Source organism: Tamandua tetradactyla, chromosome 6 (assembly GCF_023851605.1).
Source record: "Tamandua tetradactyla isolate mTamTet1 chromosome 6, mTamTet1.pri, whole genome shotgun sequence".
In the NCBI taxonomy this organism is placed as follows: domain Eukaryota; kingdom Metazoa; phylum Chordata; class Mammalia; order Pilosa; family Myrmecophagidae; genus Tamandua; species Tamandua tetradactyla.
Window position 1 is genome coordinate 167,654,044 of NC_135332.1, and position 14,850 is coordinate 167,668,893.

The 14,850-nt window shown below is 41.0% G+C and overlaps 1 protein-coding gene across 7 annotated transcripts in view; it reads left to right on the plus strand.

The window, feature by feature from the left end:
• Positions 1-14,850, plus strand: part of TBC1D31 (TBC1 domain family member 31) — a 110,755-nt gene that overhangs the window by 74,223 nt on the left and 21,682 nt on the right. For all 7 annotated transcript variants that reach the window (XR_013178465.1, XM_077167570.1, XM_077167572.1 and 4 more), the window contains 2 exons: positions 950-1,090; positions 2,284-2,478. Coding sequence is in view for 6 of the 7 variants with exons in the window: in XM_077167570.1 (XP_077023685.1) it covers positions 950-1,090; positions 2,284-2,478 (336 nt within the window). In the remaining variant the exon portion in view is untranslated. The remainder of the gene's footprint in view (positions 1-949; positions 1,091-2,283; positions 2,479-14,850) is intronic.

Sequence of the window (14,850 nt, forward strand, 5' to 3'; positions counted from 1 at the left end):
CAATCAAGCACTGCAGTGTCTTAGACTTCACTTCCTGCCTGCATAGAGCCTCAAGTTAACCAAAGTCGAGAGCTTAAGAACTTCTCAGGTTTTACCTGGGCAAGTGTACAACCCCTCACCTATACATGGACTCCTAGAGTCCTAGGAATATGTGAGTGTTTTCCAAAGTTTCCTATGGACAGCTAATGCCTCAGCTTTTCCTGTTAAATTTTTGGCTAGCCTGTTTTTGGCCAATTCTTAGTCCAATGTTTCTGCTCACCAGTATGTTCAGTACTTTCCTCTGATTGTCTTTGCAAATGTCCCACTGTATAGCTCCGAGTCAGGTTATGTTAAGACATCACTGCAACTACACTGTTCTAGGGAACCAGCAGACAGGTCAAGTAATGACACTTGTCTGAGGTTGGGGCTTTGAAGGAGTTCCTGCCATATTCTGCCCCCTCCAGTTGCTACCAGGCTGCTAGTAACCAAGAGGGGCGAGGGGTAAGATGCAAGGTAAAATGCCACAGGAAACTTGCTATTCTTACTGAGATTCAGCCATTTTTATGACTAAACACTCCCCAGATTGCTGCAAACCTTTTTTTAATTTCCAGAGTTCCAGCCAAGTTGATTTTGACATTTTTGTCTTTATTGCTTTTATGGATGAGAGAATTTTTGAAGGACTTTAGTCCATCATTTTCACTAACATCACCACTGTATGTTTTTTTTCTTTTTTTTTTACATGGGCAGGCACCAGGAATCGAACCCGGGTCCTCTGGCATGGCAGGCAAGCATTCTTGCCTGCTTAGCCACTGTGCCCCGCCCACCACAGTATGCTTTTAACTTTGAAAACTGGATTATATTTTTTTATTTGTGTACATATTTGTGTTCTGGAAAAAAAGTCGGTTCAGTGTTCTAGCACTATTATTACACAGATCAGTGATTTTTCCTTTAACAAACAATATTCTTTTAGCAATATTCTAGAAATCAAGAAGCTGTTGCAAAAGAAATGAGAGAAGATGCAGATGCCTATAGACGAAAAGTGAATCTTGAAGAACACATGTTTCATAAACTGATAGAAACAGATCAATCTCAGAGCCTCAAAACTCAGAAGGTAAAAATAGGGTAAATTTAGTGTATATAGAGAGGAAAAATGCCTATCTGACATACTTTCAAAAAAATAAAGGAATTCAAAATTGAGCTTGTGAAATTAAGTTTGATTTGTTTTTTCACTTATCACAGTTCCTAGCATCTTACATTGTTTTATTTTATCTGCCAGGTACTTAATTCATGAGCTGTCATATACATGCATATTTTATACCTTTTGAGAACTTTCAGATTTAGAAGGAAATATCACCTTACAGTTTGTTCTATCATGCTCTGTCTCAGAAATTGTCCCTGTGTGGGTTAAGATATAAAGCATCAGGTGCCTGCCTCATAGGTGAACCAGCATTTCCAAAGCATATTCTTTGGACTGTTAATTACTATTATTCAAAAAATCGTGGAGGGTGAGCCATAGTGGCTCAGCAGGCAGAGTTTTCGCCTGCCATATCGGAGATCCAGTCCCTGCCCATGTTAAAAAAAAAAAAATTATGGAAAGATCAAGTAAATGTTGGAAATCCTCACTTAAGTTAGTTTTCTTTCATGCCACATTTGAGGATACTGTACACTGTGAATCTCTAAGAAAATTTCCCCAATTTATTTGATAAAATTTCTTATGGAATACCCTTTGGGAAATGCTGGCATAAGTTAATTGATAGAGAACTTGAGACCTTCAAGAAAGAACTGTCTTATATCCCTTTGACAGAATGTGAAATGAGATGTGGGAGGGCCTGATCCTGTTCTGGAAGCCGCCCTTCATGTAAAATCCCCTCCCTCCCATTCTACAGCAATCCCTTGGCTAATTCCCCCAGAACATCCCATCATATTTATTTCTTACTCCCTTTGTCCAGAGGATAAGAATGGGCTTTTTTGAGTCCTTTTAAAAGTGTTGAAAATATGGAAATTGTTGAATCCCATGTACACTTTAATCTAAAAATTCTCAACATTGACCCTACATTAGAATCAATTGAGGAGCTTCTTAAAAGTACTCATGTCTAAAAACAAGTAAAAAATAAAAATATACAGCTGTCCCAGGGACTGATCAAATTGATTTGTAGTGAAGCCTGGACATCAGTATGTTTAAAAGCCCTCAGGTGATTCTAACGTACAGCCAGGGTTGAAAACAACTGTCTTAGACATTTGGATACATTGAGTGGATATTTCATAATTTTGTATAGTCTGACTTGTTTCTAAAATTTTTCGTAGTTAATTGAAGAAAATTTGGCAACAGCTGAACAAGCATGCATAGATGCTGACTGGAGAATTCAAACTTTGCATAAACAAAGATGTGATGATCTGCAGCGAAATGAATGTTACCAGGAAGTAGCCAATCTCCTTCAGGAAAACAGAAGGAAAGAAGTAGAGTTATTAAATGCAATGATGAAAGCAGAAACTAAAAAGGTAACAATAGTGTTATAAACTTTCTGTGATTACATTTAAATTTTGAAATCTTATGTAATCAAATGTTAAAACCCATCAACTCTAATATTTTTGTCAGAAAAGATCTTAAAGATAACCTAATTTTATTAATTATTGCCCAGAGAAGAATCCTAATATTGATGCTACTTAAAAATTATTAAGCTTCTTTTTCGTTAATATTAATGTGACTCAACTTCTCAGCTTCCTGGTTTTGTTCTGGTTAATCATATAATGTTACTACTTAAATTTATATAAATCTTTATATATATATGTTTTTAATTGAGATATCTTTATGCATATACAGTTCATCCAGAGTGTGCAATCACTAACACAATATCACATAGTCGTATATTAATCACCATGATCATTTTTAGAACATTTGCATCACTCCATAAAAAGAAATTAAAAGAAAGAAAACATGTATCTCATACCTCTTAATTTATGTTATTCTTCATGCTTACATTGTTAGAGGTTTTATTTTGTTTCTATTTTGAACAGTTAGGAATTGTATGTAGTCACTAATAACAAAAACCAAACTATATAACAATAACTATAAACAAGATAGAAGTGATTTTCTTTTTATATAAAAGAAATCTGGAATTAGACAGTCGTAGAGTTGGTATTATGGCTCCAAAGTCATCTGGGAAATGGCCTTTTACGCTTTCCTGCACTACTTCCTGGTGCATGGTTTTCATTCTCGAGGGTACCTTACCATCCATAACTACTACTGGGTACCAGCCATCACATATAACATATACATCCAGGTAGCAGGAAGAAGTAGAGCAGAAGTGAAAAAGTTTCTACTTCCCAGCTAAGTCAACTACTTTTTAACTTTCCAGATATTTCACATAACATTTCTAGCCACGTTTAGCTGCAAAGGACACCAGGAGATGTAATAATATTTTTTAACAGAGCAGATTACCATTCTACTTAAAATTGAGATGCTATTCCTAAAGAAGTGGAAAATGGATTTTAAGGAGGCAGCTAAGAGTGTATATCAGATATAAACATCCTTTGGTTGATCCTCCCAACAACTCTGGGACCTGTGCTCTGTAGATGTTCTCACGGACGCAACAGATAAGTGACTTCCCTAAGAACACAGAAGAGTTATAGAGAGATTGGGAATGAAATAACTAACTTTACTTCATTTTTCTCTTGCTGCTATATTCTCTATTCCAAAACCTTTTCACAATTATTTCCATTAAGTCATTATCCCATGTGCATTTTCCTCCTACCTCATCTCATTGGCATGGGTTCCTGTCTTATAAATAACTCCTTAATTTAAAGACAGGAAAGGAGCACTTGGGCAGACATAGGGATGATGCCTAGATCATTTAGGCAAATTGTGATAGGAGACCATATCTTCAAGAGAGGGATTGCTGACACAAGGGCTACACAGTGTAAGATTAGGTGAAACTGTATTTTGGGGAAAATAGTACACTTAAAAGTAGACTGAGAATCATTTAGGGCTTTTCATGTTATACAGAAATCTCTCTGTGTATCTGCTGTCCTGGGTTCTAAAGCTAACTTGACTTCCATGTAATCTTGGGAAAGCACTTAGACTCAGTCTCCTCATCAGAAAAATGAAGGGATGGATCATGGACATCTTGGTCTTTATATGCTGGTTCTTTAAAGTTTTTGTTATAGCATTAACATTTCTGTAGCATAAAAATATATGTTTGCATATAAAAGCTGAACTCTTTCTACAATATTGGTAAACGTTAGTAGTAGTGTAGCACTTTAAGTTTATTCTTTTAGCTATTCTTCAAGCTAATTTTAAGATTATTGTTTCCTTATTTTGTGGAGAAGAAAGTAGGGGCTTATAAAACTGACCACACTTCCCTGAGGTCATTGTGTATACAAGAGCACGGCAGGGAATTCATTCTCTGAACTTTGTAGACTTTATTATTAAGATGTGGCATTCTTGTGAAGCATGCTGGGTGAATGAACCTTGAGGACAGTATGTTGAAAAAAATGTCAGAAACTAAAAGACAGATAGTATGCCTCTCTTGTATGTACTAACTATAATATACAACCTCAGAGAATTGAAGTCGAGAGCTTGGGTTATCAGGTTGGAGCCTACTGTAAAGTTTTCCTAGATTGTAAGCTTTTATAACAGTCACATCTGTTCCAGAGTTAAACTATTATTTCTAATTTTGAGAAGCTGAGCTATTTGTGTATAACCTGGTCATTCCCTGAAACTTCAGGTATTTGTGTGACACTTAAGACTCAGAGCGCTGAAGCTATGAAAGTCAGCATTACCTCATATAGCAACTTTTATAAAAAGATGAGTGATCTGACTTCAACTATGGAAATGAATGAAGCTGATCTAGATAGAACTAAGGTAAATCAGAATACAGGGTAAAGGATGATATGGTCTGTATTTTAAAACTTCAGCTTCTATGTGAGATCAAAGGAAGAGATGTCTATTTAGTGCAAAGTTTATATTTTGGGTAGTACATTATCTAATTTAACCTGTATGGTCAGTTTATTCAAACACTATAATTACCTGGAATCTTGAAGAGGGAGTGAGGTCTTGGTTTGTATGGTTGCTGTGATGCCCTGATACATCCCAGCGTAATTTGGGCAGAGAATAAACAAGTATTTGCAAAGTCCCCTTGGAGGACCTGGGGAGAAAGGAGGAGGTATTAAACTTTCCCATCTGGGGAATTCCTGATATTCTCGCAAGCAGTAGAGACAACCAATTCAATAGGCTGAACCCTTGATCTTGGGGCTCTCCCCTATGAAACTTATTCCTGCAAAGGAAAAGCGACCCTGCTTATAATTATGCCTAAGAGTCACCCCCCACAGAGTGATGCCCCAATGAATCCCAGAGTGATTTGATCAGTGAGTGGGAAAGTATTTGCAAAGTCCCCTTCAGGGAATGGTGAGAACAGGGTAAAATTCAACTTCCCCAAGTTGAATTCTTGATGTTCTCACAAGCAGTGTGGACAACCAAAGCTATAGGCCCTCAGTCTTGGAGTTTGTTCATATGAAACTTAACCCCACAAAGGATAGGTCAAGCCTACTTAAAATTTAGGCCTAAGAGTCACCCCCAAGAGAGCCTCTTTTGTTGCTCAGATGTGGCCTCTCTCTCCAGCCAACACAACAAGCAAACTCACCACCCTCCCCCTGTCTACGTGAGACATGACTCCCAGGAGTGTGGACCTTCCTGGCAACGTGGGACAGAAATCCTAGAGTGAGCTAAGACTCAGCATCAAGGGATTGAGAAAACCTTCTCGACCAAAAGGGGTGTCATGGTTAGGGACAGGTGTCAACTTGGCCAAGTTGTGGTACCTGTTCATCTGATTGGGCAAGCGCTGTCCTGTCTGTTGCAGTGAGGACATTTCATAGGATTAGGTCATGATCACGTCAGCTACATCCACAGCTGATTCCATTTGTAATCAGCCAAAGGGGAGTGTCTTCTGCAATTAGTGATGCTAAATCCAATCATGGGAAGCCTTTTAAGGAGGACTCAGAGGAGACAGGTTGCATTCCTGCTTTGGCTGGTGAGCCTCTCCTGTGGAGTTCATCCAGGCCATCCATTGGAGTCATCGGCTTCGCAGCCTGCCCTGTGGATTTTGGACTCTGCATTCCTACGGTCATGTGAGGCACTTTCATGAATTTTATATTTGCAAATATTCCCTGTTGATTCTGTTTCTCTAGAGAACCCTAACTAATACATCTTGGTACCAGGAGTGGTTCTAAGGAACAGAATCTTAAAAATGGGTTTTTATGAATGGTTTTCTACTCTGACTGGGCTCAGAGACACTAAGGACTCTGATTCCCGTAATCAGAATGACACTCCCAATCCATGGACTGAGCTGGCAAAGGAGATAGTCAAAATATCATCATTCGATTCTCCTAATGCTTTGCTTGTACGAAGCCAGACTCTGGGGGATAATGTTTTTGACACCTTTACAGAGTTTTGTAGAAATAGGAGTTATAGAGATGTTGGTTGGTTGTTGTTAGATACACTGTCTACATTAAAGGGTGAAAGGGATGGGCTTAAGGCTTCAAACAAGAAGCTTAAGTGCTGTCTGAAAGATGTAGAGGTTTCTATGAGTATCCTGAAGGAAAATTTTATTTCCTGTAGCCATAGACTTGAGATCTCTGAAAATCAGACTCAGAATCTTATTGTTAGGGTAGCAACTTTACAACGTAAACTGAAATCTCAGTCTTGCATGGTGTCTGCCGTTAAAGTGAGGGCATTGATTGGAAAGGAGTGGGACCCTGAAAAATGGGATGGTGACATATGGATTGATAATGATGTTGGGGGTGAGGTTGAAACCCTAGACCATGCTGAGCCTTCTTTAGATAACCCTGTAATAGTCTGCCCTGAGGACATAGCCGCCCCACCTCCAGCCTGCCTTGAGGAATTGGCTACCCAACCTCCTCCTGAAGGGATTAGCCCTAGAGTTATTAATCCTGTTTCACCAGATGAAACTGCAAATGAAAGCCCTGAAGCAAATGGCTTGGAAGATATTTCTAATTCTTTTCATGACCCACCCCCACCACCCCTCATTTCTTCTAGACCTATAACTAGACTAAAGTCCCAACAGGCCCCTAAAGGTGAGGTACAAAGTATCACACATGAGGAGGTATGTTATACTCCAAAAGAACTGTGTGAGTTTTCCAAATTATATAGACAGAAATCAGGGGAATATGTGTGGCAATGGATTTTAAGAGTGTGGGATAATGGTGGGAGGAATATAAGGCTGGATCAGGCTGAATTTATTGATATGGGCCCACTAAGCAGAGATTCTGCATTCAGTGTTATAGCTAGAGCAGTTAGAAAAGGTGTTAACAGCTTGTTTGGGTGGTTGGTTGAAACATGGATCAAAAGGTGGCCAACATTACCTGAGGTTGAAATGCCAGAACTGCCCTGGTATAATGTAGATGAAGGGATCCAGAGGCTTAGAGAGATTGGGATGTTAGAGTGGATTTATCATGCAAAGCCTGCTCTTACACCCCAGGAATGTCCAGAGGATGCACCTTTTACCAGAACAGTGAGAAATAAATTTGTGAGACTAGCACCATCATCCCTCAAGAGCTCTGTGGTTGCACTTCTCTGTAGGTCAGATATTACTGTAGGAACTGCTGTCACTGAGCTGGAATCCTTAAACACAATGGGGATGACAGGATCCCGAGTTGGCAGAAGCCAGGTGGCAGCACTTAATCACCAAAGACAGGGTAGACGTGGGTATTATAATAGACAACAAACTCAAAGGAGGCATCAAAATTATATGACACGCAGAGATTTATGGCACTGGCTAGTAAATCATGGGGTGCCTAGAAATACAATAGAAGGGCAGTCTACTAAATTCTTGTTGGAGCTGTATAAACAGAAGAGTTCTAGGTCAAGGGAACAGAAGTCTAACCTGAATTACAAAAACACAGAGTCACGGCCCCTTAACCAGTTTCCAGACTTGAAACAGTTTACAGACCCTGAGCCCCTTGAATGAAGGGGAGGCCAGGTCCCTATGGGGGAGAAACCTGTTACACTGCCACAAATTTATACTGTTAACCTTCCTCTAAGTCTTCCCCAAGGAGACCGACGGCCTTTTACCAGGGTAACTGTGCATTGGGGAAAAGGAAATGATCAGATATTTCGGGGATTATTAGACACTGGTTCAGAAGTGACATTAATTCCAGGGGACCCAAAACGTCACTCTGGACCACCAGTCAGAGTGGGGGCTTATGGAGGCCAGGTGATCAATGGAGTTTTAGCTCAGGTCCGTCTCACAGTGGGTCCAGTGGGCCCCCGGACCCATCCTGTAGTTATTTCCCCAGTTCCAGAATGTATAATTGGCATAGACATACTGAGCAACTGGCAGAATCCCCACGTTGGTTCTCTAACTCGTGCAGTGAGGGCTATTATGGTGGGAAAGGCCAAGTGGAAGCCACTAGAACTGCCCCTACCAAGCAAAATAGTAAATCAAAAGCAATACTGTATTCCTGGAGGGATTGCAGAGATTACTGCCACTCTTAAGGACTTGAAAGATGCAGGGGTGGTGATTCCCACCACATCCCCGTTCAACTCTCCTATTTGGCCTGTGCAGAAAACAGATGGGTCTTGGAGAATGACAGTGGATTATCGTAAACTCAACCAGGTGGTAACTCCAATTGCAGCTGCTGTTCCAGATGTAGTATCATTGCTTGAGCAAATCAGTACATCCCCTGGTACCTGGTATGCAGCTATTGATCTGGCAAATGCTTTTTTCTCAATAGCTATTAGTAAGGACCACCAGAAACAGTTTGCTTTCAGCTGGCAAGGTCAGCAATATACTTTCACTGTCCTACCTCAGGGGTATATCAACTCTCCAGCCCTATGTCATAATCTTGTTCGCAGAGACCTTGATCGTTTCTCCCTCCCACAAGACATCACGGTCCATTATATTGATGATATCATGTTGATTGGACCTAGTGAGCAAGAAGTAGCTACTACTATAGACTTACTGGTAAGGCATTTGCGTGTCAGAGAATGGGAGATAAATCCAACAAAAATACAGGGGCCTTCCACCTCAGTAAAATTTTTAGGTGTCCAGTGGTGTGGGGCATGTCGAGATATCCCTTCTAAGGTGAAGGATAAATTGCTGCATCTGGCCCCTCCCACATCCAAAAAAGAGGCACAACGCCTAGTTGGTCTTTTTGGATTTTGGCGACAACATATTCCTCATTTGGGTGTGCTACTCCGGCCCATTTATCGAGTGACCAGAAAAGCTGCTAGTTTTGAGTGGGGACCTGAACAAGAGGAGGCTCTGCGACAGGTCCAGGCTGCTGTGCAAGCTGCTCTGCCACTTGGGCCATATGATCCAGCAGATCCAATGGTGCTGGAAGTGTCAGTGGCAAATAGAGATGCTGTCTGGAGCCTTTGGCAGGCCCCTATAGGAGAATCACAACGCAGACCCTTAGGATTTTGGAGCAAAGCCTTACCATCTGCTGCAGATAACTACTCTCCTTTTGAGAAACAGCTTTTGGCCTGCTACTGGGCCTTAGTAGAGACTGAACGCTTAACCATGGGCCACCAAGTTACCATGAGACCTGAGTTGCCTATCATGAGTTGGGTGTTGTCTGACCCACCAAGCCATAAAGTTGGGCGTGCACAGCAGCACTCTATTGTAAAGTGGAAATGGTATATACGAGATAGAGCCAGAGCAGGTCCTGAAGGCACAAGTAAGTTACATGAAGAAGTGGCACAAATGCCCATGGTTTCCACTCCTGCTGCCACATTACCTTCTCTTTCCCAGACCAGAGCTATGGCCTCTTGGGGAGTTCCTTACAGTGAATTGACTGAGGAAGAGAAAACTCGGGCCTGGTTTACAGATGGTTCAGCACGATCTGCAGGTACCACCCAAAAGTGGACAGCTGCAGCATTACAGCCCCTTTCTGGGGTGTCCTTGAAGGACAGTGGTGAGGGGAAATCCTCCCAGTGGGCAGAACTTTGAGCAGTGCACCTGGTTGTTCATTTTGCTTGGAAGGAAAACTGGCCAGAGGTGCGTTTGTATACTGACTCATGGGCTGTTGCTAATGGTTTGGCTGGATGGTCAGGGACTTGGAAAGACCGTAATTGGAAAATTGGTGACAAAGAGGTCTGGGGAAGAAGTATGTGGATAGACCTTTCTGAGTGGGCTAAAAACATGAAGATATTTGTGTCCCATGTGAATGCACACCAGAGGGTGACTTCAGCAGAGGAAGGTTTTAATAATCAAGTGGATAAGATGACCCGTTCTATGGATACCAGTCAGCCTCTTTCCCCAGCAACTCCTGTTATTGCCCAATGGGCTCATGAACAAAGTGGTCATGGTGGTAGGGATGGAGGTTATGCATGGGCTCAGCAACACGGACTTCCGCTCACCAAGGCTGACCTGGCTACAGCCACTGCTGAGTGCCCAATCTGCCAGCAGCAGAGACCCACACTCAGCCCCCGATATGGCACCATTCCCCGAGGTGACCAGCCAGCTACATGGTGGCAGGTTGATTACATTGGACCACTCCCTTCATGGAAGGGGCAGTGATTTGTTCTAACTGGAATAGACACATACTCTGGATATGGGTTTGCTTTCCCTGCACGCAATGCTTCTGCCAAAACTACTATCCGTGGGCTTACAGAATGCCTTATCCATCGTCATGGTATTCCACGTAGCATTGCTTCGGATCAAGGAACACACTTCACAGCAAATGAAGTGCGGGAATGGGCACATGCTCATGGAATTCTCTGGTCTTACCATGTTCCCCATCATCCAGAAGCAGCTGGATTGATAGAACGGTGGAATGGCCTTTTGAAAACTCAATTACGGTGCCAACTAGGTGGCAAAAACTTGAAAGGCTGGGGTAATGTTCTCCAGGAAGCTGTGTATGCTCTGAATCAGCATCCACTGTATGGTGCTGTTTCTCCCCATAGCCAGGATCCATGGGTCCAGGAACCAAGGGGTGGAAATGGGTGTGGTGCCACTCACTATTACTCCTAGTGATCCACTAGGAAAATTTTTGCTTCCTGTCCCTGCTACCCTGAGTTCTGCTGGTCTACAGGTTTTAGTTCCAAAACGGGGTGTGCTTTCTCCAGGAGAAACAACAGTGATACCACTGAACTGGAAGTTAAGGTTGCCACCTGGCCACTTTGGGCTACTTATGCCTCTGGATCAACACACCAAGAAGGGGATTACATTATTGTCTGGGGTAATTGACCCTGACTATCAGAAGGAAGTAGGACTGCAACTACATAATGGAGGTAAAGAAGAGTTTTCTTGGAATATAGGAGATCCCCTGGGGCGTCTATTAGTACTACCATGCCCTGTGATTAAAATCAATGGAAAACTGCAACAACACAATCCAGGCAGGACCACTAATAGCTCTGAGACTTCAGGAATGAAGGTTTGGGTCACCCCACCAGGCAAAGAACCACGGCTAGCTGAAGTGCTTGCTGAGGGAAAAGGGAACATGGAATGGGTAGTGGAAGAAGGTAGTGATAAATATGAACTTCGACCACGTGATCAGTTACAGAAACGAGGACTGTAATGCTGTTTTGTTTGTGTTATACTATTTAAGTTGTAAGATATCAAGTTTAAGGATGAATGTTGCCCAAGGATTTGCACGCTATTCTGGAGAGATTTAATGTGTTTCCAGTTATATGCAGGACAGTTGAGTATCGTCAGGTAAAAGAAAAAATGTGTGCTTATTTGGTTTCATTTGGAAATTAAGTATGGTCTAAGGTGATATATATATATGTGCCAAGTTGACAAGGGGTGGACTGTCATGGTTAGGGACAGGTGTCAACTTGGCCAAGTCGTGGTACCTGTTCATCTGATTGGGCAAGCTCTGTCCTGTCTGTTGCAGTGAGGACATTTCATAGGATTAGGTCATGATCACGTCAGCTACATCCACAGCTGATTCCATTTGTAATCAGCCAAAGGGGAGTGTCTTCTGCAATTAGTGATGCTAAATCCAATCATGGGAAGCCTTTTAAGGAGGACTCAGAGGAGACAGGTTGCATTCCTGCTTTGGCTGTTGAGCCTCTCCTGTGGAGTTCATCCAGGCCATCCATTGGAGTCATCGGCTTCGCAGCCTGCCCTGTGGATTTTGGACTCTGCATTCCTACGGTCACGTGAGGCACTTTCATAAATTTTATATTTGCAAGTGTTCCCTGTTGATTCTGTTTCTCTAGAGAACCCTAACTAATACAAGGGGGAAGAGGGAAATGAGACAAATTGTCAATGGCTGGGAGATTCCAAACAGAGTCAAGAGGTTATCCTGGAGGTTATTCTTACGCATTAAATAGATATCACCTTGTTAGTCAAGATGTAACGGAGAAGCTGAAGGGAACTGCCTGAAAATGTAGAGCTGTGTTCCAGTAGACATGTTTCTTGGTGATGATTGAATAATGATATAGCTTTCACAATGTGACTGTGTGATTGTGAAAACCTTATGTCTGATGCTCCTTTTATCTACCTTGTCAACAGACAAGTAGAACATATGGAATAAAAATAAATAATAAGGGGAACAAATGTTAAAATAAATTTAGTTTGAAATGCTAGTGACCAATGAAAGGGAGGGATAAGGGGTATGGTATGTATAATCTCTTTTTTTTTCTGTTTTCATTTTGTTTCTTTTTCTGTTGTCTTTTTATTTCTTTTTCTGAATTGATACAAATGTTCTAAGAAATGATCATGATGAATGTGCAACTATGTGATATTGTGAATTACTGATTATATATGTAGAATGGAATGATCATATGTTAAGAGTGTTTTTGTTCGTTTGTTGTTAAATTTTTTTTAATTTAATAAATAAATAAGTAAAAAGAGTCACCCCAGAACCTCTTTTGTTGCTCAGATGTGGCCTCTCTCTAAGCCAACTTGGCAGGTAAACTCACTGCTGTCCCCTCTGTGTGGGACATGATGCACTCCGGGGGTGTAAATCTCCCTGGCAACATGGGAAATGACTCCCAGGGATGAGCCAGGACCTGGGAACATCGGATTGAGAAAGCCTTCCTTGACCAAAAGGAGATAAAGAGAAATGAGACAAAGTTTCAGTGGCTAAAAGGTCTCAAACAGTCAAGAAGTTATCCTAGAAGTTATTCTTATGCATTATATAGATATCCCTTTTTAGTTAATGGTATTGGAGTAGTTAGAAGAAAGTATCTGAAACTGTTGAATACATTCCAGTAGCCTTGATTCTTGGAGATGATTCTATAACTATATATCTTTACAGTGTGCAGTGTGATTGTGAAAACCTTGTAGCTGATGCTCCCTTATCCATGGTATGGATAGATGAGTAAAAAAATAAGGACAATAAATAAGTAAATAATAGGGGGTGGGATAAGGAGTGAAAAAAATTGGGTAGATTGTAATGGCACTGGTCAAAGAGAGGAAGGGGTAGGGTATATGGGATGGATGGGTTTTTTCTCTTTTCTTTTAATTTCTTTTTCTGGAATGATGAAGATGATCTGAAAATGATCATGGTGATGAATACACAACTATGTCATGATGTTGTGAGCCATTGATTGTACACTTTGGATGGACTGTGTGATACATGAAGATATCTCAATAAAAATAATTTTTTAATCATAAAGATATAGCATTAAAATTAAATAAAACAAAACTGCTATTAATAAAAAGCTAGTTTAGGGTGGACCATTGTGGCTCAGCAGGCAGAATTCTCGCCTGACCTGCGGAGACCCAGGTTCGATTCCCAGTGCCTGCCCATGTAAAATAAATAAATAAAAAATAAAAAGCTAGTTTAATTTCATAAGATTTGTGTAAATAAAATAAACTTTTCTTTGAAATATACTGAAATGATTGTTAATCCAACAACTTTGGCTGGGATCAGTATTTGAGCTAATTCATGCCCTGAAACCCAGAGGTACCATTCTCTCCAAGAACATCAATCAGTTCCATCCCTCTACCCTAGAAGGCTGACACCCCTTTCCAGCACAAGTTAAAATGGTCATTGCCCAGATGTCCTTGAAGATTGAGAGAAGATCCAATGAGAGGAAGCAGGGGTAGCTGAGAAGTTAGGATTTAACAAAGGATTATGACTATTGACTCAATTATATAGATATTCCTTTTTAGTTTCTAGTGTGGCAGAATAACTCGAAGCAAATACCTAAAATTGTTAAACTATAATCCAGTAGCCTTGATCTTTGATGATGATTGTATAACTCTATAGCTTTTATCATGTGACCATGTGATTATAAAACTCTTGTGACTGGCTGTGTTAGTTAGATTCAGTTGTCAACTTGGCCAGGTGAGCATACCTAATCTTGTTGCTGCGGACATAAGCCAACGGTATGTGAACCTCATCTGTTACCAATTACATCTGCAGTCGGCTAGGAGGCATGTCTGCTGCAATGAGTGACGTTTGACTTAATTGGCTGGTGCTTAAATGAGAGATCGCAACGTAGCACAGCCTAGCAGCTTGGCATTCCTCATCTCAGCACTTGCAGCTCAGCCCAGGCCCTTGGAGATGGAGAAAGAAATCACCCCAGGGAAAGTTGTTGGAACCCAGGGACCTGGAGAGAAGACCAGCAGAGACCATCTGTGCCTTCCACGTAAGAAAGAACCTCAGTGGAAAGTTAGCTGCCTTTCCTCTGAAGAACCAACAAAATAAATCCCCTTTTATTAAAAGCCAATCCATCTCTGGTGTGTTGCATTCCGGCAGCTAGCAAACTAGAACACTGTCCCTCCCTATATCCAGCGTATGAGTAGATGGATAATAAAGATATGCATTTTTTTAAACATACGCAGTTTATTGTTAGCTAATTATACCTCAATAAAGTTATAAAAAGAAACTTCTGAATAAAAAATATTATCTCACTTATAAATCAAATATCAAATGCATAGTGTATGTATAGACATT